The sequence below is a fragment of the Fukomys damarensis genome, unplaced genomic scaffold (assembly GCF_012274545.1).
Source record: "Fukomys damarensis isolate Sample0158 unplaced genomic scaffold, DMR_v1.0_HiC HiC_scaffold_20, whole genome shotgun sequence".
Lineage (NCBI taxonomy): Eukaryota > Metazoa > Chordata > Mammalia > Rodentia > Bathyergidae > Fukomys > Fukomys damarensis.
Genome location: NW_022900932.1, coordinates 23,814,193 through 23,839,619, shown reverse-complemented (window position 1 = coordinate 23,839,619; position 25,427 = coordinate 23,814,193). Strand labels below are relative to the sequence as shown.

Here is a 25,427-nt window from a genome sequence, read left to right as displayed (position 1 = left end):
GTCCATGGCAAGGCAGAGCAGGCAGAAGGCAGCCAGCAGTGAAGTAGCAAGCAGAAGCAAGGGCAGCAGCCCTCTTCCTGTCCTTATACTCTATCAAGGCTATTAGACCTTAGGATGAGGAGCATTCATGCCCAGGGTGCTGCATCACACACTTAATTCCACTACCACACACTCTAGATCAAGTCACCTCTGAAAAACCCCACCTATAACCACATGAGGCTTTGGGGAGACATTTAGATATGAGCCATATCATTTCTCAACGCCTATATAAACAGCTGGTACTAAAACAGGGATGGACAATAGTATGATAGGAAAAGGAATAATCATACTAAAGACACAGCATATCGTTCTTCCTTTAAACCTAATTTGAAATAACATATAACAATTAGACAGAACGTATCAATATATAACATCACCTTATGTGCAGTTTACATTATCCTACATTGGCTAATACTATTACTATTATCATGAACTCTACCATAACTATTACTAAGAAAAAACACAACTAATATTTAAAGCATACCTGCTATGCGCTAGGCATTATGATAAGCATCTTACATGATGTTTATTTCCCTCTGGAAAGGTGTTTATCAGCCATTGAGCCACCCTTCTAACATTATTTATTTTGTATGAGTTGATAGAGGTCTCACGGTGAGATTCCATAAAGTATATATATCTTGGTCCCTGAGTTACAACGAACAGAAACACTCCCTTCTAAACAGTATCCATCTTAAATTTGAGCAAAAGTAAAAAACAAAAACAAACCAACAAAACAAACAAAAAAGTTTTAAAGCAATGATAATTGGAAGCTGTTGGTTACCATAGCATAGCTTAGCCTAAATTGATTTATTCAGCATTGCTAGATTGGGAAACCTTCAAACACTTTATTGTCAGTTGTAGATACTTTTTTTTCTATGCTATATTATGCAGAACTTGAGGCTAGACTAGAAATAATCATTTCTGTGGCTAAGAGGAATGGATGTTTTCAAGGTGGGGAAGGGGATCAGAAAGGAAGTGAGAACCAAAGAGGAGGGACCAAAATGATCAGGATACCACGTATGTGTGTTTGTGTGTGTGCACATTCCCCAAAGCCAATGTAAATATTATGCTTCATACAAAATATACATTTTTTTTTTAAATCTAAAAGTGAGGTTTCTAAAACTTTCACAAGAGATTATCAGTTTGGTCATCAGGAATAAGAATTATTGTCATGTGCCTGGGCCACCCGCACATGCCTCTCACACTCACCCATGCACACATAGACAACCACAAGAAAATTAGTTGTTTCACATTTACGAAAGGTATGAATGATACAGAAAGGCTGCATATCTCTTTCTAAAAACACTGAACATTATTAGAGAATTCAACCACAAACTGCCTGGGACTCAGAGCTTGACCAAAAGCTTTCTTGAGACATCTAATATTGCAAAGAAACAACTTAATGTCCTGTTCCCCTTAGGCTTGTCAGTATTACTTTTGTGATCACTAGCTAGATCATCAGAAAGAAGCATTTCCAGACTATAGTATCACAACTCCCCACTGAAAAGCCTTCACTGATCTGAAATTTTATGATGCAACTTCGTTTTGTTGAGGGTTCGTGTAAAAAAAATGTTCCTTTGAATATCTGTGTCTCTTAGAGACACTAAAGTTTAGATGCCTTGTGTCATGTACACATTGTTGCTCAGTTATTTCAGCAAATATTTTTGTCTTTAAACTTAAAGGCTAATAAAATATTCCTCATTTCAATAAATGTCTATTTTCTTTAGCAGGAAGAAATAACAACTATTTGCTTTAAGTACTTATTAGTTTCCAGTTTAATATACTTACCTAAACCAAAAGATTTACCCTAAAAGTCTGAATAGTTTTTTAAAAATTAGGATCTGTTTTCTAAGTTTAATCTATACTTTTAATATTTTCATCTTAATTATTTTTCAGAATCAGGTGGAGTACAAATTCTATTTGTAAAGTATAAGTCCCTTTAAATTGTTATTTTTAAACTTGCCTTCTTTCTAAATGAACTAAGGAACAGAGACCTTGTTTACCCATCTCTGTATTGCTTCCGAGCTGGCAAACGAGAATAAATACATATCAGTGTGGAGTTTCTCAAAGTGTTGCAGCTAGAGCCTGGATTCACATTTCCACTCCATCACTTGCTAACCAGGTGACATTTGGTAAGTTATATTCATTTACTAGCTTTTGTTTTCTTGTCAACAAAATACCATGAATTTATTTGTAGCACTGTTGAGAAGACAACAGAATAATATGAATGTGTCCATAAAAGTATTCACCAAATTCAGCAAATTCTCCTGTCACCTATTTTCCACCCATGAAGCAAGTGAAAGAAAAGGTAAACAGTACTATCATTTGTCTCTCTAGTGTGTAGGTACAAAAGGGGGCTAAGAGAAACTTGTGTATATGGTAAGCTGAGGGGTGCACTACAGCCAAATGTGGCTATTATTAATCTCAGCCAGAGGCTAGCTTTGGCCTGTTCTCATAGGGAGCCATGAAACTACATAGTAGAGTTGTTTCCCTCTTGAAGTAAGAAGTACAGTCTTTCATTTCCTCCTCTGTGCCAGTTACCAGCTATTGGCTATCAGGACACACAGGGCTGATGGTGCATAATTACCTAGATATAATGACTCTTGCTTGAGCACCATTATTCCGAGAAAGGAGCAGCTATGACATGATACCAGCCAACACTGGTATCTATAAATTACTCAATTGCCAGGTAGAGGAATGTGACATCAGCATCATAGAATAAATCGAATCTAGGGATAGTATTACATATTGAACAGGTACAAAGAACCCCCACCTGCATAGAATTATCTAGTCCTCAAATGTCAATAGGACCAATGATCAAAATCCTGGAGTAGACGAGAGCATAAAAAGCCAATATTTACTACTTGTTACTACTTGTTACAGTTATTGTTTTGCTATTAATGTCATTCAGGTTTTTGTAATCATCATGAGGAATTGCATTGATTCTGTTAGGGAAAACACATGCATAAACCCTCATGCAAGCTTTTATCCTGATTTTTAGCTAGTACAACTTCACATTATGCGCCAAGATTCAATGCAGTATGGGTTTAACTCCAAAATGTGTACTTTTCTAACTGTGTATCTCAAGCAAGTGGGCCATCTTCTTTCAGTTTTCTTCTCTTCCTCTCCCTTCTGTGTTTTTGTTCCCATTCATCTATGCACACCCGTGAACAGCAGAGTGTCTACATCCAGCTCTGCAGTTTTCCCTCTGTGCTTTGCCTGAGTGGGAAAGCATCTGGCACCTACAGTAGTCAAATACTTCTTGTTCAGCCTCTCCTTTCCCCTATTGGAAGCTCAAAGGCTCATGTTGTTTAGCGCGATACACATAATTGCTCTCTTCTCCTCTACAAATTGCTAACAAGCTAATTGTTTTTCTCTAGCATGGAAATAGTCTCCTCCTTTAAGTTTAAAATTCATGTGCATGGGTGTGTGTATGCGCATTTATGTGCTAAGGATCTCACTAACACTCTTGAATGACACAGAACTATTTAACATTTGAATGATAATATAGCAATTATTATAAGAAGTAAATTACACAGTGGAGACTCTCACATCAGATTTATACTTCAATTTCTTTTGCCCACCCATTTCTTTCGTCTCATAGCCACCTTTGTTTATGCCTTACCCTGATGTTTTATCTTATCTATCTCATACACCTAATTTCACAAGCAGATCCCTCCTCTCTAACTCTTTAAGAGATAGCACAGCATTCTCCGGAAGACTATGTCAAATGAATACAAAAATCACAAATGCTATATCACATCTTACTCATGTACAGCTATAACCTTCTCTAGATTTGCAATTAGTAACTCCTAAAGCATTTAATCTTATCCTCATGATGCAGATTACATGGAATTGTAGACTGATCCTCTTTAAACAAATCAAAACAAAATAACATTTCCTTCAAAGTCATAATGTAAAGTTCCCATTGTTACTAAGAGGAATATTTTGGATAGAAAGTGGAAAGGGAAAGGCACGATGAAAAAATATAAGAAAAGAAATTCTGAGATGGAAGGAACCAATCAGAATCTGACTGTTTTCCTACTGTCCATCTCCTGTTATCCTATCATTTGAAGACTGAAGCATGTATTCTTTTTAGATATTCTTAAGAATTCAGAATCATTAAATTATCCATATAATCCATTAATACTGTATATTAGTCAGCATTTTCAAACACTTTTGAAATTTTTTCCTTAACCATGACCATGTCATTCTTAAGACCACAGCAAAAGCAGCCACCATTCCTACTGGGTGTTTTAATACTACCTGTAGACATCCTGGCACTGAACGTAATGGGAGATAAGAGAGGATTGCTTCTGTAGCAATGAGGCAGAGTGAGACCTAGATTCTGGTCCTGATTCTGCCCATAGATACCTTTGAGAGCTGAGACAAATCATTAAGGTATGCTGATCTATTTCACTATTTGAAAGATGAATTTCAGAAAATAGTTTTAATATAAATAGATTATTTGTATGTTTCCGTCAAATGGTTTTACAACTGGAAGCATTGCCTCATCACCATTCTTAAAAAAATCCAATACATTATATCAGTTTTCCTAGACACCAAGAGAATTTCTTATTCTACTTTATGACACTACAAAAGGCATACATCTTTCCATACATTTTAAAAATACATATTTTTTACATTTCAAAAGTCTGATTACTTCCATATGCTTGCTATATAGTATTAAAAACAAATGAGAGCTGTACCTCAGACAAAGGACTATTATCAAGGATATATAAAGAACTCAAAACAATCAGTCCCCCCAAATATAAAGACCCGATTCAAAAATGGGCATCCGAAATGAACAGACATTTCTCAGACAAAGAAGTAAAAGCAGCAAGAAAATATATGAAAAAATGTTCCACATCACTGGTCATTCGAGAGATGCAGATGAAAACAACACTGAGATTCCACCTCACCCCACAAAGAATGGCTGCTATCAAGAAATCACACAATAACAAATGTTGGTGGGGCTGTGGGGAGAAAGGAACCCTCCTCCATTGTTGGTGGGAGTGCAGACTAGTGCAACCACTATGGAAATCAATATGGAGATACCTCAAAGAGCTTGGACTGGAGGTTCCATTTGACCCAGCCATCCCTCTGCTGGGTATCTTTCCAAGAGAACTAAAAGAATCATATCACAGAGTAGTATGTGCACCCATGTTTATAGCGGCACAGTTTGTAATAGCTAAATCTTGGAAACAGACTATTTGCCCATCCGTTGGAAACTGGATAAAGAAGTTGTGGTTTTTCTATAAAATGGAATATTACTCAGCCATAAAGAACGAGAGAATAGATTCATTCATAGGAAAATGGATACATATTGAAGATATACTCCTAAGTGAAATAAATAAGTCACACATGTGTAAATACCGAATAGTTTCCCTGGTGTGAATAATCTGCAACAATGCATAAGATTCTAATAAGATTATTGACATTTAGAAATTTGAAGAAAGGAGCTAAAGGTGTAGGGTAGGTGTGATGCGTAGGGGAAGAACAAAAAGGGAAAAGAAAAAAATGTGAGATAATGAAAAGATGAAAATAAAGTGTTTGTAGATGGGGAGGGGAGGAGGGGGTGAAGGGAGGGCAGAGGTAAGGGGAAAAAATGAGAATCAAGACTTGCCATGTAGAGGTACAAGATCCCAACGATGAATGTAACTGTACTGTGTCCCTAAAATGTACCAATAAACTCAATAAAATTAAAAAAAAAACAAATGAGAGAAAAATGCTGGATAAAGATACTTCATTCTTCCCTTTCCTTTTCTCTCTCCTTTACTCTGCCTCCTCTCCCCTTTCCATTTCCTTAGGTTCTCTTCCTTCCATCTCACACTTCTCTCTCCCTTTTCTCTATAAATGTTTCAGTTAATTTAAAATATCTATTTTGTTTTTCCCATTCTTTGATGCCTACCAATATTTTTATTAAGAAAGCTCATTAACAGATTCTCTTAATGCTTTCTTATAGCAAGCACATTAACCTGCTAAATTATTTTATATGTGCTGATTGCCTTAGTTCTGTAGGCTCTAGTGGCTGTTTTGGTCAATAGCTATATTATTGCTGTTCCCTATAATTCTTAATTGAGGCACACTGCACCTTCATTTCTGCTAAGGCTATTTCAGCTGCTCTGCAAATTTTCAGACTTGCTGATCTTTCCCCCAACTGATTAGTTTCATTTATTTGTCCAATTTTAAGAATCATGGCCTTGGAATACCTACTTCAGGCTAAAAGAGTACAATTAAACACATTAAAGGAAATCCACAAAGCCTAGTGTTTACATAATTAATCAGTTTTAAGGAGAATAAAAAATTTGCTGACCTAAAAGCATGACACTTGAGTAAAGGGTAATTTTAAGAGTTTAAAGTTATTCATTATTTGCTTTTCTCCCACTGAATTTCCTTTTTAAATGTGTACAAGCTAGAATATAATATGCACATCTTTATAACAAGACATCTTTAAAAGAGTGCAATAATTTTGACACTAGGGACTGCACATAAGGACACTCAATGTCCTTGATGAAGAATTTATGAGACTGCCTTCAGGGAACATAGGTAAATTGTAATCTTCTTAGAGTTATCCTTTTATTCTATTCCTTATTTAGGAGATTCATAAGTCAAAGTGATTATCGAAACTGAACTAGAGCAATATGCTTAACTACTTAGTCATTTTGTTATTCTACCATTTTTCAGTTAAAATTAGTGTATTCCTTTATTTATCTGAGAGAAGATAGCATTTGGAAGGTCACATTGTATTCATTTCCTTGTGATTTAAAGATGCACTAAAGCTGAGACAGATTCCATGGTCTAGACAATGTTCTTGAGCTTAGGTCTGGTTGAATAATGTCTAGTATACTCATCTCTGTTCATATTTTAAAACATTGCTATTAATTTAGGTGATGTTTTCTTCTAGGCATTGTTGAGATGTGTACATCTTTACTGTGTACTGTTGCTAGTATACAACCTGAGTAGCACACTCAAATCTTAATCTTAACTAAACACTCCTGCGATTTTATCAAAATATGGGATCCAGGAACAAGAAGTTCTTTATATTCTCATTCTTCTGTTTTTAGGTGTGATTACATCTTAGTTCATCATTATCTCATCGCAGAAGAAAAGCTCTTTGTTTCCAAAGCTAAGCTTTCTACCTTTACCCCAATTTTATTCTTTCTCATTTGCTTAGGACTTTATTCCATCATTTTCAGCCTTGATTTGTTTAGTGGTTCATTTTCTGCTGGTTACTTTACACTTCTTAAATATTTCTTGATTATTTTCATCGTATAAAGTACATAGAAAATAATGTTAATCAAAACAAAATCATTAAAAGCTTTCAGCAAGTCAATCTAATCTGCTCTGTACATCTGTAATTCTGTGTGTCTATTTCTCTCTCTCTTTCATCCTTTTTTATGCAATCACCTTGTCCTTGTCACTACATATTCAATACTCAATTTACTATGTCATAATATTTTCTTTACCATATTGCTAATATTTCTTTTGAAAAGACATAAAGATGCCCTTTAAATTCAAAGTTCATTATGTTCTTCAAAGATTCAGTCAAACATAAATTCTCTATACTGTCTATAGTAATTGGCTATTACATATTAATCATTAAATAATATATAAACTTTATGAGATATAAAGGAATATGTATTTAAAAACAGATTATTACAATGTGTATGAGTACTGCTGTGATTTTGGTAGTCATCGAGAGGCTTGATAGAAAATATTAGTTGTCACTAAATATCTAATTTCTCTTTCATAGAAAAAAAATTTTGATTATACCGCCAAAAGCTATGTGTTCAGACACAGACACGAAAACCAAAAATCTACATTTTCAGCATGTCTTGCAGTTAGCTATAGCTCTGTTACTAAGTTCTATGTAACAATATGTGAAATAAAGCATTTGGAAGAAATTTTCTGGAAAGTTCCTTAAAATATTATTTAGATGGGAAATATTCTATGAATATTTGCTTCTGTTTCTCTTTGTTCTTATTGCCTAGAATATAAAAGCCCCAGTTAGAGCTAAAGAAGATATGCTTTTTTTAAAACCTTGATAATAATAAAGGCAAGAAAGTGAAGATAATTAAGCAGAAAGAGAAAAGAGCTTGATTCCCTGGTGAGTTTCTCGTAACCACATAATCTTTGATGCCCGTTCTTAGACTTTCCTTATGGAGACAGTACACTTTCAGTTTGCTTAAATGGACAAATTAGCTGCATTTGGTATAAAGACATTTGAGAAAGAGCTTATGGCAAAAAGTAGATCTCTGTCTCAGCTTTTTAAAAACATCATTTCCAGCATGCTTTTATTAGATGATCCCAACTACTTCTCTTTCATTCCTTGTTTGCTAAGTTCTAGAGTCGTATATCCAAATTCTCCTGGACCTTTATTCTTTGATGCTTGTCAGCCACCTAAGTTTAGTGAACAGATCTTTAAGGTGCTTCCTTGCTCTTCCCATGTTGATCTTCCTTTCCTCTATAGTTTTTAAGTAATTCGATGCCACAGTTGATTCAATAAGCTGTCAAAGCCCTAGCTGTAGGGCACATCTTAAGTTTTGCTGCTTCTTCACCCTTAATATCCAGGAGATCAAGGACTCGCACACTTTCAACTTAGAATTTTTCTTGTGGAAATTCACTTCTTTCTGTGCTCACAAACATTATTTAAATCTTCTCTTTGTTTCTTTCTAGGACTCTTATTTTTAAATCATTCACAAACAGGTATTTATCATGCAGACCCTCAGCCTTCCAATCCATCTCTGCCCCATGAAAAGCATTTAACTTCTAAATATACAGCTCTGTTTACAACTTTAAAACATATAACAATTAAATTCATTTCAGTTGTTTCTAGGGTAACAGTAAAATATTACAATGATTCTTTTTTGAGCATTACCAGTTTCTTTACAGCTCCTGCATGATACAAGCAATTTGTCATCTGCTACATCAGACGGGCTGTGTCTTCTATTAACTTTACATATTCCCTACTTTTTACTTTTGATTTTGTTTTCTCATCTAACTTGAATCTTCTTCCTTTCTCTCAGAAATATATATTTGTTTTATACTTATTAACCAAGGACCCATTCAGGGGCAAGTCACTTATGGAGTTTCTCCCTTGCCTTCTCTGAATATTGGTGTAATTAATCATTCCCTGACCTGTTATATTATATGAATTTGAGCATATCAGTCTTATAGAGTTAACGGCATTGCACTGGAGTCATTTTAGGAATTGTTTATGTTTCTTAATTTTATATGTATTAAAATATTGTAAAAGAGGGGTGGTACAGTTATCTTTTCAATTTCCAGTTATTTTACTGTGCTTGGCATAGTACTCAATCAACAATAGGAAATTTGCATTAACTATATTGTACTTGAGTTTCCATACAGGAAAAACACAACTACAGGATAAGTGCTTGAAGTATACATGTAAGAATGATTGCAAGATAGTATAATTCAGTAATATGTTATAAGAATGGCTTTCAAATTATTTTTGTATTACTATTTTTTTGTATTCTATACTCTAATACTCCAGACCCAGAATATCTTCTGCCCATTCATTTCAGGAATGAATTTCTTTCATATTTACTTCTTTTTAATCAAATATATTTGCTAAGAGCAATGGTTCATAAACCTCATATTGGATTGCAAAATTCAGTGAATTTTAAGTAGTCTATACTTCAGAATACCAAATTTCTATAATTTTAATGTGTTTCTCTGTTTTAGCATCATGTGTTTTTTTTTAAAAAAGGGACCTCATACAAAATAACAGTTTAAGTCTTCTCAATTTAATGGAGAAAGAATGAAAAGAAAGAACTCAGGGTCACTGATTAAACTAAAACAAGTGTGCTTTGGAACATATAAATGAAATATATTTTAAAAGCTTTCCAAGATTTACTTGAAAATAGATGGTACTAAGACATTCAAAAGATGGCATACTCCCTTTTTGTGGATTTATTTTTTTCCAATAGAAATTTGTCCACAAAGTGGTGACATAGTTGTGGATTTGCAATGCTGTTCCTCGTTTTATATAATGACTCAGCTTTTAAAGAGTAAATCTCAGATACTAAATGGCTCCTGCCTAATCTATCTGTAAAATATGTAAAGTTCATGAATTTGAATCATCATACCAACAGGTAGGAATATAAACCTAATTTGTAGAACTGAAAGAAAGTGTGTTTTGAGATGGCACAATTAACAGTAATATATTTTAACAGCTATGCAGTGGTTAGACTTCTGTAAACCTTATTTGAAAGTCTAGTTACAGAATACAAAATTAATACGGATTTAGAGCTTATGAAGGATGGTGAATATGTGAAATTGAAAAAAATTAAGAGAAAACAGACTTGTTCTCCAAATATATTTGGAGAAATATATATTTAAATTAGCATGATGTTAATTGAGAAAGTGAAGATTAGATATCTACTAGCCCAAAATACAAATACAAAAGTTTAAAAAATACTATGTATACATGTACTTACAGATGGTCCTTTCCTCAAATGATTCAACTTATACTTTTTGCCTTTCAGATAGTGTAAAATCAATACATATTAGGTATAAAACATACATTGAAATTTGCATTTTGATCTTTTCTTAGGATAGAAACGTGATCTATTTTGGAGTTAAGACTAATAGTTAAGCACAAAAGCAGGAGAGCAGACAACCAATATTTTAAAGTGTACTGCGTTGCCAATGCTTTTTGGATGCAGGTACTTGAAAAATTACATGGGATATTCAGCACATTATAAAATAAGCAACTTATTAGATGATGTACCAAACTGTAGACTAAAGATGTTTTCTGAGTGTGTTTAAGGTACACTTGTGTAAGCTATGATGTTTAGTAGGCTAGATGTAATAAATCCACTTTTGACCCATGGTATTTTCAGTTTTCAGTGGGCTGATCAGTATATAATTCCATCATATGTCAAAAAGTCATTTACATATTATCCTCACACACTGTATGTATATATGGATGCATGTATAAATGCACATGAATGCATATTTTTTAATTGAGTTTATTGGTACATTTTAGGTATACAGTACAGTTATATTCATTATTGGGATCTTGTACCTTTACATGACAGGTGAATGCATATTTGCAATGATATATATATACACATTTCTGTTTATATAGCTTATGACTATTTAAATGCATTTTCCTTTGAAAAGTGAAAAGACTAGTATTGCACAAGTTGTAATTGTTTGTTTTTATAAAAATCATATATCAAGGAAATTTATCTTTATGGCTTCTTTTGACATTTACTGGAATTAAAAGTTAGAAAAGCAATCATAGCACAAATAATTCACTTTTGACTTAAGATTTTCAGCTTCATCATAGGTTTAAGTTGTCCACCTGACCAGGGAAAGCACAGGTCTTTGAACATCTAGCATTTACTAGTATGACCTTGGAAAGCTGTTAAACTCACAAGTTTAACAAAACAATAAAATCAAATAAACAACCTGACACGTTATTGTAAAGGTTAAGAGAAAATACAGATGACAGGCAGGCAGACAGTAGTTAGGATTAGTTTCCTTTCCTGCCCTTGATGATCCTCTGCTTGTGCTTTTGCAATTATTTTCTCCTGTTTTTTAATGAATTTCTCTTCAAGAGTATTTATTCATTAGGGGATAGTTTAAAGGCAAGATATAAAGGCATTAAATGTTATAAATTCAGAACTATGCTGAAGTACTTTTTACAAATTTGTTCTCAAGAATGCAAGCCTCTAGAATGTTCAACTGTTTCATTTTAACTCTTGTTCCATGTCCTTCTCAAAGTCACTGAAAACCAAATCCAATATAGATATCAAATATTATTTTATTACCATACCTGCTCTAGAGAAATGATCTACTATTATTAAAATATGAGTAGAAAATTAAACATTATTTCTGCTATGGTAATTCTAAAACAGCTTGAAATTCTCAGGCCACCAAAGAATTTATTTAAATTCCTTTAAATCTATCCTTTTTCTCACACTTCTAAAAGGATATACGGAATTTTTAAAAATCACAAGATTAGAATTTCTACATTATAAAAAATTAATAAGGAGAAATGATTATAAATTAATACCAATAAAGCCATTGTTTAATTAACTTGGAATCACACATTCATTTATTCTAGAAACATTTCAGGTTGCAATTCAGAGTTCTATCTGTACATTTTCTGAAGTCTGAAAAGTCCTCTAAATTAACATGCATTTTTCTGCAAGGTGATTTGTTCTTTAATTTCTAAAGTAAATAAAAGTAAGTCGTATCTACTTAAAATCATAAAGGTTATTTATGAAAAAATGTAAAATAGTATAACAACATCATAGAAAATGAGGAAATACTGAAATAACTTTCTTTAAAATTAGTAATAAGACAAGGGTGTTCACTCTCACCATTCCTAGTATAGAACTAGAAATTTTAACCATGAAAATATTAACAGCTCTTTTCATGAAACTAGAGAAAACAATCTTAAAATTTATATAGAACTAGAAAATAATCAGAAGGTTCAAACCAATTCTTTGTAATAAAAGCAAAGCAAGACTCACCACAATTCAATACTTCCACTTATAGTATAAGGCTATAGTGATTAAAAACAGTATTGTACTGACAAAAAAAATAGACATTGATCAACTAAACTCCAGGAACATTCAGTATCTGCTCTGCCGCTGAGTGGCCAAAGACATGGATTGAGAAAATATAGGCTCTCTAACAAATAATGCCGGGAAAAGTCATTATTCACATGCAGAAGAAGAAAGAGAAAAACTGTATTTCTCACTGTGTAATAAAATAAAATGGATAAAACCCTTAGATATAAGAACAGAAACACTGAATCTACTGGAAGATAAAATTGGTAAAACTTGTGAAGGTATAGGCATGTGTAATGACATTCTGCACAGAACCTCAATTGCAAGAAATAACACCAACAATCAGCATATGGGTTTACATAATATTAAAAGGCACCTGGATGGCAAAGCAAACAACCAACAAAGTGGAGTCAACTTACAGAATGGGAAAAATTCATCAGCTATTGCTCAGAGGACTAATATCTAGAATATTTAAAGAACTAAAAAAGACCACCTCCAAAAATAAAAGACCAAATCAAAAAGTGGGCAATTTAAATGAATAGATTTCCCTCTAGAGGAAAAATAAAAGCCAGGGAGGTAGCTCAGTGGAGCTCACCTGCCTGCCAAGTGCAAAATCTGAGTGCGATCCCTGGTGCAGGGGAGGGTGATAGGTTTATGGAAAAAGGTTCAACATCTGTGGTCATTGTAGAAATACAAGTCAAAGCAACCCTGAGACTTTATCTTACACCAGGAAAAATGGCTATCATGAAGAACTCAAAAATCAGTAAATACTGGGGAGTATGGGGGGGAAGTGAACACTTCCATATTGTCAGGAATATAAACTAGTACAATTACCATGGAAATAAGTATAGAGATTCCACAAAAATCTAAAAATAGAAATTCCATTTGACCCAGTTATACCTCTTCTGGGCATCTTTCCGGAAAGGTATCATATTATAGTGATATATATATCTATATATCTATATATAGATATATATATCCCAAGAATAGGAAGAAGTGTTAATAGCTAAACCTTGGGAGCAGAGTAAATGTCTATCAAGAGATAATGGATATAGCAAATGGGTTATGTATACACATAATACAATACTAATGTAGCCATAAATAAGGACAAATTTGAGTAATTTGTAGAAAAAGTAATATACCTTGAGTCTGCAATGCTTAGTAAAATAAATTAGATATGCAAGCTTAAATATCACATAGTTTCTCTTACATGAGAAATCCAAATTATAAATAATTTGAAAGACAAAATAGAAGAAAGATGATAGGAAATAGATATTTTGGACATGGGAAGAAGACCTAGGGATGGGGAAAATGGGCAGGATGGGAAGAAAAAGGGAAGTCACAAAATCAAGATGCCATACAGATATGTGGTGAATACATTCGTTTTGTATCAAAAACATATGCCAATAAAAATGTGCCAAGTGAAATATGGTAAGATTTTTTGCTAGTTTAACTGCATATATATATCTATATATCTATAGATATATATATTTTTTTTTTGTACCAGAGATTGAACTCAGGACTTTGCACTTGCAAGGCAGGTGCGGTGCCACTGAGCTAAATTCCTAGCCCTGCATGTACTTTTATACAAACTTAAGTTCAGTTGGTCTACCCTGAATTTATGTAAAAGATTTGGTGGATTGAACAAGGGTGCAGCTGCTCTGATTCCAGCACTTCACTTCCACCCATGACACAGTAATTGCAGGCCAGTACTCACGGCGGACATGATGAGCTCTCCTCCTAGGTTCTGGATCTCCGCTTTAACTTGACTGCAGATTTTCAGTTGGTGGGAGTAGAATTTAATCTGTTCCAGATAAGCCAGTAAATCCTGTTTGCAGGATGGGTCTGGACACTAAATATGCATCAAAGATAGAAATGAGAAGAACAAAATAAGAGCCAGAACAATGCGAGTAAATATTGTTATTGCAGATACCGGATGTTTTTCAGTGAGCTCAGTTTCTCATAACTAGCCCAGGTAGACTCTGATAAATTTCCACTTCTAGAATAGTTCATTCACTTTTCACCCTTAATTATTTCAGCTCAGGCAAAATAAATGTTCAAGAAATTTTCCAAAATTTAAAGTTATCAAAAGCAACTGTCTTCAATTTATGGTAAGCATAGAAGCTTTCATATTACCCTTCCATGAAAATCTGAAGAAATACTTAAACTGCAATTCTTCCCTTCACCTAGAATGTCTATTCAACTACTCCTTGAAGTCCATAGTCCTGCCCTGTTTATTTATATATGTACATGGAAAAAAATCATCTAAACAAAACACTTCATGCTCTATTACTTTTACCACTAAATGGCTGGGGATGTAGCTCAGTGCCTACCTCACAAGCGCAAGGACGAGGTCCTGAGTTTGATCCCTGGTATCAAAAAAAAAAAAAGAAAAAGACCTACTTTTACCATTAAATGTTGTTGAGGATTTACAGACAAAGGAAACCATGATCTAACAGGAGTTCAGAAACAGCACATATGCTTTAGGACTTTATTAAATTTTGTTACCGAAAGAAACAGTCGATACTGTGTTATCTTTTGTAAGGAACAGCTGGAAAACACTGTAGTTTTGCGCTTTATCATAGCATAGTAAATATCTTGGGTTAGGGTTTAGTCTTTACATTCCTTTCCCTAGGTAACAATTGCAGATCTTAAAAAATCTCCCTTAATTCCACTTTTGACATATTTTCCTAAGAACATGGAAATCTAGATATAATTTATATGCAAAGATATTCAATGTTGAAGTACTGAAAATGGCAAAATTTAGCAATAAATTTTCCTAAAATTTATTTATTAAATTTATTAAATTATTTATTAATTTATTAATAAATTTATTAAAATAAATTTTCCTAAGGCAATGGAAAGAATATGAAGGTTTACCTGTATCATATGGCATTACAGAATCTCAAAACGAAGTCTTCAAAGGATTATAGGAACATGTTTTTGGAACAAATAAGTATTTGATATTAAATATACTATTTTAATCAGACTACACAAAATATGGGTTTAAAACATGGTGGAAAATATGTTTTGATAAATATACATAATGCAATAGCTTTTATTTTCATCTTGTATTTTATATATCTTTGAATAAATATATGTACTATTTATTTAATTATTATTATTATTTACCCCGGCCCATATGTAATTATCAAATGCTATAATAACAAACTTTAATTTTATTTACCTAAACTTTAAATTAAGAGGTAGGATGAAAGACCAGAAAACACTTCGTTCATTTCTGCAGTTATCCTGGGGAGTCAAGTATTCAGTGTGCATGGGAGATGGGTTCCACAGCCCATATGGATGACACACAGCCCAACCTCATTACAGAAAATGACAAAGTATTTGCATGAAAACCATGTGAATCCTCCCCATATACATTAAATCACTGTTTGAAATACCCAGTAAATGTAAATGCTATATAAATAGTTGTTATTGCTTATAGAATACTGACCAAAAAAAAAAAAGTCCATAAAAGTTCAGTATAATGCAAATATTGTAGGCTTGGTTTGGCTGCTGTAGTTTGGGAATAATGTCACTCTTCTCACTGACAGTTACTTTGTATACAGTAAGCAGTTACTAACCACTCCGTTTAGTAAATTCATTTCCTAATTGACATTTTTATTTGTAAATTGTGAGTTTTACAGACCAGCACCAATATAAATTTCCTGATAAATTGAACTTCCAAACCAATAATTAGATTCTTGACCAACAACTAATTCTGCAATCATTCAAGTTTAAAGAAAAATGCAGTTTCTCTCAAGAGGCTCTCTCAAGGCTGTGGGAGAAGAATGGCTATGATTCCATTAAGGAAAGGATGAATCAAATATGAAGAAAGCTTTAACCTGCACTTCTGAAGTGAAAAGTTGCTTGATAGAGATTTATCCTTCAATTATAGAATTGATGAAAATCTTGGTTATATTAAAAGATAGAAGCCAGTACTATAAATGCAGCAGAAAAACAAACAAGTAGCAAATTTTCATAAACAAATATGTAGTAAATCCCCATAGTAGTAAAAGCTATTAAACCTTTCCTTCTCATTGATATTCATAAAGCCTTTCTGAGTGTTTTTTATTTTGGGGTTTTTTTTTGGGGGGTACCAGGGATAGAACTCAGGTCCTTGCGCTTGCAAGGCAGGCCACCCAACTGCTGAGCTAAATCCCTGGCTTTCTGAATGTTTTTTAATTGACATGTAGTATTTATAGATATGTGAGGTAAAGATATATATAAGTATGCATATATATGGTGTAATGATCAAGTAAATAATTTGCATTTCCATCTCCTAAATATTATTCTATGTTATGGTGAGCCTTTATGGTGAGCCTTGACATAGGCACAGCCATGATTGAACTTCGAGTCACCTCGGCGGCACGGACGTGCTGTCGCCCATAGCAACCGGCTACTTCAACTGGTGGTCTGACCTGTTGCCTAGCAAATGTAACCCATAATACTTGTTTTGTAGAACTCTGTGACCTTTGCAGTCAGCCATATCCTGTTTATACTTTTGGTTTCGGTTTTACCCTATGTATACCCCACCCTGAAAAATAAACCGGGCCTTGCTGCGGTAGAGCATGAGCCTGGAACTAAGTTCGTGAAACTGCTCTCCTGTTGTTCTTCCCTTGGGTTTGGGACCGGCTGGCAGGATTCTGACGTTGCGGCTCGCCACACTATGTCTCTGTGTTCATAGAAACAGAAGTGAAGAATTAATGATTTCCACATTATGAATATTCTTCTACTATTGTCCAAAGCTTTTGGCCATTTGTGATTCTTTTTTAGAAAAACATCTCTTTATTGCCTTTGTCCATTTTTAATTGAATCCTTGGCTTTTATTTTCTTGTTATTGAGTTGTAGTACTTCCTTATATTTTGAATATTATCTCTTTATCAAGTGCTTGGCTCACAAATATTTTTCCTAATCCATAAGTTGTTGTATGTTACACTGTACATTGTTATATTGTTAAACATATGTAGTTTTTTAAGCTCAAAAGTCAAATAGTGCTTTTGTACACCTTTTACATTTCTTTTCAGGTTAGGGTGATTATTATTAGAAATAATAATAAGAAGAATATCTCCTGGATTTCCAGGAAGGGTCTCAAATGGGGTGGTCCCCCCTTTTATACTTTTATATGAAAGCAAAAGAAAAATTTACTCCCTAGATTTCTAGAACATTACTGCCTTTGATTTCATTTTTCCCAGATAAAATTTCCGTAAAATAAGTTTAAAGCAATCCTTCCAAGGACTTCTTGGCAGATCAAGTGGTAGGTAGGCTATCATAGCAAACTTTTGGTTATCATTTCCTATTTTATTAAAACAGAAGATGTTGACTAGGACACCTCTTAGCTCTTTAATGCATGGATTCTTAAATTTTGAATTCTATAATCACAAAGACATCTACTAATGGTCAACGGAAGGCATGTCAGCTTACATCATTTTCTCACATTAAAGTAGTTTTTACTCCTCTAGTAAGAAGACTCAGGTAGCAACACAGAATACATCATTTAGAAATGAGAATAGTGAAAAATATTCATTTACTTTCAGTTGTATTTTATGAGAGAATTAGCAAAGTGGACACTTTACAGAATTTTATTCCATAATCTTGGCTTTTTTTTTTTTGCCTACACTGGAGTAAAAACTTTATTTAAGACATATTTAAAATGACTTTTGCAATTACAGATAACAGCTTAAATTTTGCTATGCTGGCAAAGTTTGTTATTGAAAAGTATTAGATGTCATTGTGAGTTTCAAGAATAGTAATTTTAAGCAATTAGTGGCAATAAAGGCACACCATGCCCATGACTTTTTCTTTCCCAAAGGGCTCATTTCTCCACCTATAATTCAGCTCAGGAGCTGTCTCATTTTACCTTCTTCAAGGTCACAGATCATCAGTAATCCTATTGCTTACTGTACTTGTATTATCTCTTTTTCAGGGTGAAGGTATCAACATAAAATATCAAAACAAAAGTTGTCCTTCATCTCTATAATCCCTTTTCTCCTTCTCCACATTTCTTATTTTCTCCAAAATCATGTCTTTTAAAAATATTTCTTTTTTATAACGTTTTGTGGATGGGTTTGTGGGTGGGGTGGGTTAAGGTTCCGATTTTGTTCTTTGCGTTGCGGGGGTGGGCTGGCCAAGAACTCAGTGATTTTTCTGTGTACCAAGTTCTGCCTAATTCATGTACAGGTGGTTCTAAAAATAAAAGAAAAAAAGGATAAAGAAAATGTGTGCTTTTGTATAATGGCCAGAACTTTATTATGTGACAGTATCAGCACTGCCTCAGTTAAAGGTTTAATTTTTGTTTAAACCTAGGAGTGCAACAACAGTTTTACCACAGTCTGCACTTGAAGAAGAAAAAAAGTATTCGACCAACATTTTTTTTTTTGCCTACCTTATTGTTTTTAATGCATTGAGAGGTGATTTAGTTTATGTTTTTGGAAGAAGCTCCAAATAGTTATTGAATATCTCAATCCTACTTAAGTATCTAATCAACATCTCACCTTACAAACCCCAACTATGTCCTTCTTGGTCTTCCCTACTATAAAAACTATTACTATAGTTGATATATGGTTTGACTGTATTTCTTCAAATGTCCTGTAATGCAATTCAATTCTAATTGTGAATTATTAAGAGGGTGGAATCTTAGTTCTACTGTGGTGTTTAGAAATAGAATCAGCAGCACATGGTTAGGTTTCAGTGATAGTCAGAGTGAAGCTCCCATCATTGAATACTGGCATTACAAGAAGAGGGTGAAAAACCAAAAGAGACATGAGAAATAGTGTTTCTAGATTCTGCCAGGAAAAAAAAAAAAAAAAGACACTCACCAGATTTGGAACCTTGAGCTTCCAAATCTATGCATTAAACAATCTTTTCTCTATCATTTTAGCCATCATCAGGTATTTTATTATAGCAATTAAATGAGCCAATACATCTGTTTTCTGCATTTACGTTAACCATCTGTATGAAGCAACTTCTTTTTTTTCCAATCTCTTAAGTATAATCAGGCATTAATTTGTGGTGATTCTATAACTGCAAATTTGAGCATACTTTCAAGTGTTTGTTTTGCTACATCTATTTTGGCTGCTGTTTGGCAAATTCAAGTTTCCAAAACACTGAATAAAATATCTAGTGAAGTATTATTAAAAACACACTGAAACTCTTATAATAACAATGAATGAGGACAACACAAACTTATGATCAAGATTGAACAAGATTTGTGAGTTACATTTGAGAAAATATGATTTGTGATGTATCTTGATGTGTAAATGTTGCTTTATCATAAATTTTATAAACTCTTTAAATTTTATCACATATCTCTTTAGGCTAAACTCATCTTGATTTTAAGAATTGTTTTAAACTCGTTTTCAGTTTCAATGTGTTGTTACAGCCATTAAGAAAGTGACCTGTACCTTGACACCAATACAGATTAAAGACAAAGATGATTTTTTTTTTTACCAAAACTTCTTTCCTCTGGTAGATGTAAAGGAAAATACCCTCCATCTACTTTTACATTTTATGATAATGTCTATGAGAAATTTTCAGAAGAGATAAATTGTCTAACTAAAAATTTAGATTACAACTAAAAATATCACCTTCTCTCTAGTGGCTGAATTTTGTTAACTGATGAATTTCCTGTGTTAAACTTTTAAAAATGCATTATTCTGCACATAGAATATGGATGTGGAAAGGATGGCAACAAGATTGCTCAAGAAAATTCTATTTATTTTGGAATATTGTTAAAAACATATAGCCAGCTGTCAGGAGAAATCTTCCTCACCCATTTTCCCTCTAAAAAAAAAGAACCCACATCCCCCTACAATCTGCAACACCTCGTTTTATTGCCTGGGGCCGTAGCCTTGCATGCACGAAATTCACCTTAATATGTAATTGCCCTTATGATATTGAAAATGCTGCTTAAAAGGAAAGCCTAGAAATTGGATAAAAAGGAAAAATATTAAAGCATATATCCTTCTGAGCACTTGAAAGATCCAAGTAGATGAAATGTTTCAATATTTAGTTGATTTTTCTTTGTTTGTTTGTTTCTTTCTTTCTTTTTGGTACCAGAGGGATCCAACTCAGGACCTTGTGCTTGAGAGGCAGATGTGGTGCCACTGAGCTAAATCCCCAACTTAGTTGTATTTAATACCTGAGAAACTGTTAGACATTTATTTTTATAAAACAGGAGTACATTAATCTGGAGAACAAATCTATACCCCAAAATTTGTGCTTGAAATATATTTCAGATGAATAATGATATCAATAAACATGAAATTTCATGATGTACATCCTTAAAAGATATGTAATAATGACATAATGAAAGAAAAAGATGTTTGTTTTCAGTATAGTTTTATTTCAAGAAAAATTTTTTACTCATGCTATCAACTGAAGCAAATCAAATGAGGTTAGCCACAAACAATATTATATCAAATATCAACATAAATTACATGTGTAGTTTGTTTTATTTATAATTGAGTGCATTGCATGCTCGGGTTGTACTTCTTCGTTTTTATGATGTCTCCTTTCTTGAATTTGTATTAACTGTCAATGCATTTTACACTAAAAATGATTTTAAATTATGGTTAGATGTAAGTACTTGGTCGATAATCTGGATACCTCTGCCTTGACAAAATAACTATGAAGGATTCACATATGACACAGAGGAGTCAGAAATTCTATTTTTGTTGTCTTCTTGTGCAGCACATTTTAGTAGATGTTAATTTTAGTTTTGCCTCCTATTCATCTCCATTTTAATCGGGCGTATATTGTCTCTGTAACTAATTGAACTCTTTCTGTGCATCATTCCTACCTTATAGGTTTTAGTTGATTCATCAAACTTGGAATATCTGCTAAAATAGCAAATTACAGTGAGCTGTGGAGGGACAGAAAGAAATGTGTACAGGGAGTCTGGACTCTTAGATTTATATCCCCCTTCTCCAACTTCATCCTTGTGTTTATTAATAAACTACAGGTTTAAGAATTTTGATGATTAAGAGCCTTCTGTCCTTTAAGATTACAATGTCTAATGAAGACAAAATGTGTACCAGAGTTCTATGGGACTTAAACAAACGTGCCTTGGGTTGCATATTTTAAACCATCTTGAGACTTTTCTAAAGTCCAAGAGATTTGGGGAGCTTGAAAAAAATAAGCTAACCTGAAAGCAATGGATATTTAAATGCAAGTTTTTATCACAGTTTCCCCTTAAATAACTCTTATATCATAATAACTTTTAAAAAGCATTTAAGGAGATAGGTATATAAATATCCTGATTCAATTATAATATAATGCATACACGCAGCAAATTATGTCTAAACCTCATATATTTGTTTATAAATCATAAATATTTGTATTATAAATGAATGTAATAAATAACAACATATACAAATTAAAAATAAACAGAAGGAGCCAGGCGTGGTGGTTCACACCTGTAATCCCAGCACTTGGGAGGCTGAGGCAGGAGGATTGCCGTGAGTTCGAGACCAGCCTTGGCTACATAGTGAGTTTCAGGTCAGTCTCAACTACATAGTGAGACCCTATCTCAAAAAACAAGCAAACAAACAAACAAAGAAAAATAGACAGAAGGTTTTAGTTCTCTTTCCAGCTAGATAAAAACAACTGTTGAGTAGTGAATTGTACTGGCATATACAATAAATACATGATCATAGGAGCAAGGTAGGGAAGAAGAGTTAGAAAAAGAAGACTAAAGGTCAGGCAAGCAGAATTACAATTAGCTAATCTGATTCATTTCATTTTCTCTACATCTAAACTTTGAAACCATACATAAACTAAAATTTACTAATGTGTATATGGACTATACTAAGCTACCATGTGAATTTTATACATTTGATGTTTATTCTAGGTAGAAATGGAAATTAATTGTGGATTGACCATCCAACCCTCCAGAAAAAAATGTACATTAGGAAGCTCATAAAATTGTTGAAAATTTTAAATGGTAAGATTGATAAATCTAGACAGTTACTAATCTAATAATTAAGACTTCACTACAAAATTATTTCAAAATATGCATAGACAATGAAGAGTTCTCTCACTGTATTATTATATTGATTTTTACAAGTGATTTCAGCTATTATTTAATGTCTAAAATCTGTATATTAATCTGTCAAACAAAATTAGAAGAACAAAATTAAAACAAAATTCATGGAAAATTTTGCGTGATGGCCACTATAGTTACTGAGTCATTATCTTTTTTTCTAAGTTTCGATTCTTCAGAACACTATGTGTTCAGAACAGATTTGATTTACTTGAAATTACTTTACACAATAAAGTAGAAATGTCCAAACAATAATTTATGTATTTATTTGTCAGTGACCATTTCTTTAAGCTTCTTCTTAAAACAACAAAGCTGTATGTAGATGAAGAAATACTTTTGTTTTCATACCATTTGAATAATACTAAAAACAGTGGCATAATTTAATAAAACTTTTTACAAAAGTACCTACTGCAAAATGGTCTAAAAATTAAAGAGATATTAATACAAGAAATAAAAACCTTCAAAGTGAAACAATTATTTGAACTTTCATAGTATTTTATTCCAAAATAATCAGAAGCACAGTGGCAGTAAGAATGCAGTATTTACTTAGTACACATAAATTTGTCTAAAGAGATATAACTTTACTGATTCCACTAAATCTTAGCTTCTCAAGGAAAATTCTGAGAATATATAAGCTTCAGTCATTTATTCAGGGTGGAAAATTTTGATTTATTAGAAGACTTTCTGCTTTTAACCATACATACGAAATATTACTTCAACATAACTAATCTGAAATGCTCGCCATCAGAAGTGTCTCAAATTTTACTGTTTTTATTTTTTTGGAAAATTTGCATAGAGTTTACTGATTGAACATTCTAAACTTGAAAATATGAAAGCCAAATTCTCTCTAATCCAAAAAAATCTGAGTATGTCTGATTTTGGATTTTCAATACCCAGATCCCTAATTTCTAGTTTAAATAGATTAATTAAAATTTTATCATACTTAAACCAACATACTAGAACAATATGCAGATTCAAGAGATTTTTAAAATATTTTTTCTGTGCTATCATTAGCCCTTAATTATTTCTCCATTGTTATATTTACAAATATCTTATCCAGTAGAGAAAAGCTCATATTCCAAGAGTAAAAATAGAGTGAATAATAGGAATTATAATATGAATCATCCAAGTAAGTTTTTCTTCTATGCATAAAGCAAGAACCAATGCAGAATATTTGCAAAGTTAAAAAAATAAGTGTATTATTTCCCAAAGGGAAATTAACATGTATTATCAAGTTAAATGCAATATAAAGTCTGCAAAGTAATATTATACTACAACCTGAAATATTAATTGAATATCACATTGCACTAACAGAATTGACATATTTTCAATTAAAGTTAAGCATAAAGTAACTTTAATAATGTAGCTGCTACCTAGAAAATTGAAATAGAGATATATGAAAAGTAATGAACAAACCAAATTTCTTTTAAAATGAAAATAGAAGCACAGCATACTGAAATTTGTGGTATGCAACAAAAGCAATAATGAAAGAAGTTTTTGTCAATGTTTGTGTACAATTTTAAAAGTTAGAATTTTTAAAAATCAGAAAAAAATGGGTTTAGAAATTTGAAATTAGCAACTTAATTATGTATCTCAGAGATTTAGAAAGAAATTTAGAAATTTGGAACAAACCAAATTTCAAATTATACGGAAAGAAATAACAAAGATCATAGCAGAAAAAAAATAGAGGCTAAAAAGAAATATAAAAGATCAATGAAATGAAAAGTTGGTTACTTGACAAGAAAAAAAAATCTGCAAATACTTAACCAGATAAACCAAGAAGGAAAGAGAGACCAAAACAAATAAAATTATAAACAAAATAAAATAGTAATGAGGAGTCAGTGTTTAGAAACAGCAGTCTGTACGGATTACACGCTTCCTGCATTTTACATTTCATGTTAGGATCTATTTAATGGCTAATTGTCTATTATTTTAACATAGAATGCCCTTAAATATTGTAGATGCAAAAAAGCTAAAATAATAAAATTTTGAAATTGAGAGATTTTATTTATTTATTTTTTTTCAGCTTTAATTGAGTTTATTGGTACATTTTAGAGATACAGTACAGTTACATTCATTGTTGGGATCTTGTACCTTTACATGACAGGTCTTGGTTCTCATTTTTTCCCCTTACCTCTGCCCTCCCTTCACCCCTCCTGCCCTCCCCATCTACAACCACTTTATTTCCATCTTTTCATTATCTCACATTTTTTTGAGATATTTTATTTTTGATGGGTAAAATAGCAATTTGAAATATCAGGGGAAAAAAATCTTGATTTCCTTATAAGCAACTGAAATAAATCAGTAGCCTTGCTGGAAAAAATGATTTTCAAAATAATTTGAGTATATTTAAAGCTCAAAATTTTGCATCTAAAAATAATTGTTTCCTTAAAAATGAATGATCCACTACTAGGATATTAATAATGTTATTAAATAAACGATTATAATTTAGGAAAATATTAAATAGAGAACAATTCAACTTTGCTGTAATCAATTTTGAATGGCAAGAGCAACTAGCAAGGATCTTCTCCATGTACATTTGTAAGTAACTCACCTGATCAGCAATCTGCCGAGCAAGAATATCCATCCTTGATCCTGATTCTGATATCATTTTAGCTGCATAGATCACATCAGTTGTATGCTTTAGTGGTCCTTTGCCCCTGAAAAATAAAAGAATATATATCAGTCTCAGGAAGTTATTAACTAATAGAGAACTATCTATGTATTTATACATAAAGATCTATATTCATATATATACATATATAAACATACTAAATTGACAGTTCGTTTAG

General features: G+C 32.6%; 1 protein-coding gene across 4 annotated transcripts in view; it reads right to left on the bottom strand.

Moving 5' to 3' along the window:
- Ctnna3 (catenin alpha 3) overlaps nt 1-25,427 on the bottom strand; it is a 1,561,788-nt gene that overhangs the window by 37,979 nt on the left and 1,498,382 nt on the right. For all 4 annotated transcript variants that reach the window (XM_010605540.3, XM_033766563.1, XM_033766562.1 and 1 more), the window contains 2 exons: nt 25,190-25,295; nt 14,308-14,442 (listed from right to left, as the gene is read on the bottom strand). In XM_010605540.3, the coding sequence (XP_010603842.1) occupies nt 14,308-14,442; nt 25,190-25,295 (241 nt within the window). The remainder of the gene's footprint in view (nt 1-14,307; nt 14,443-25,189; nt 25,296-25,427) is intronic.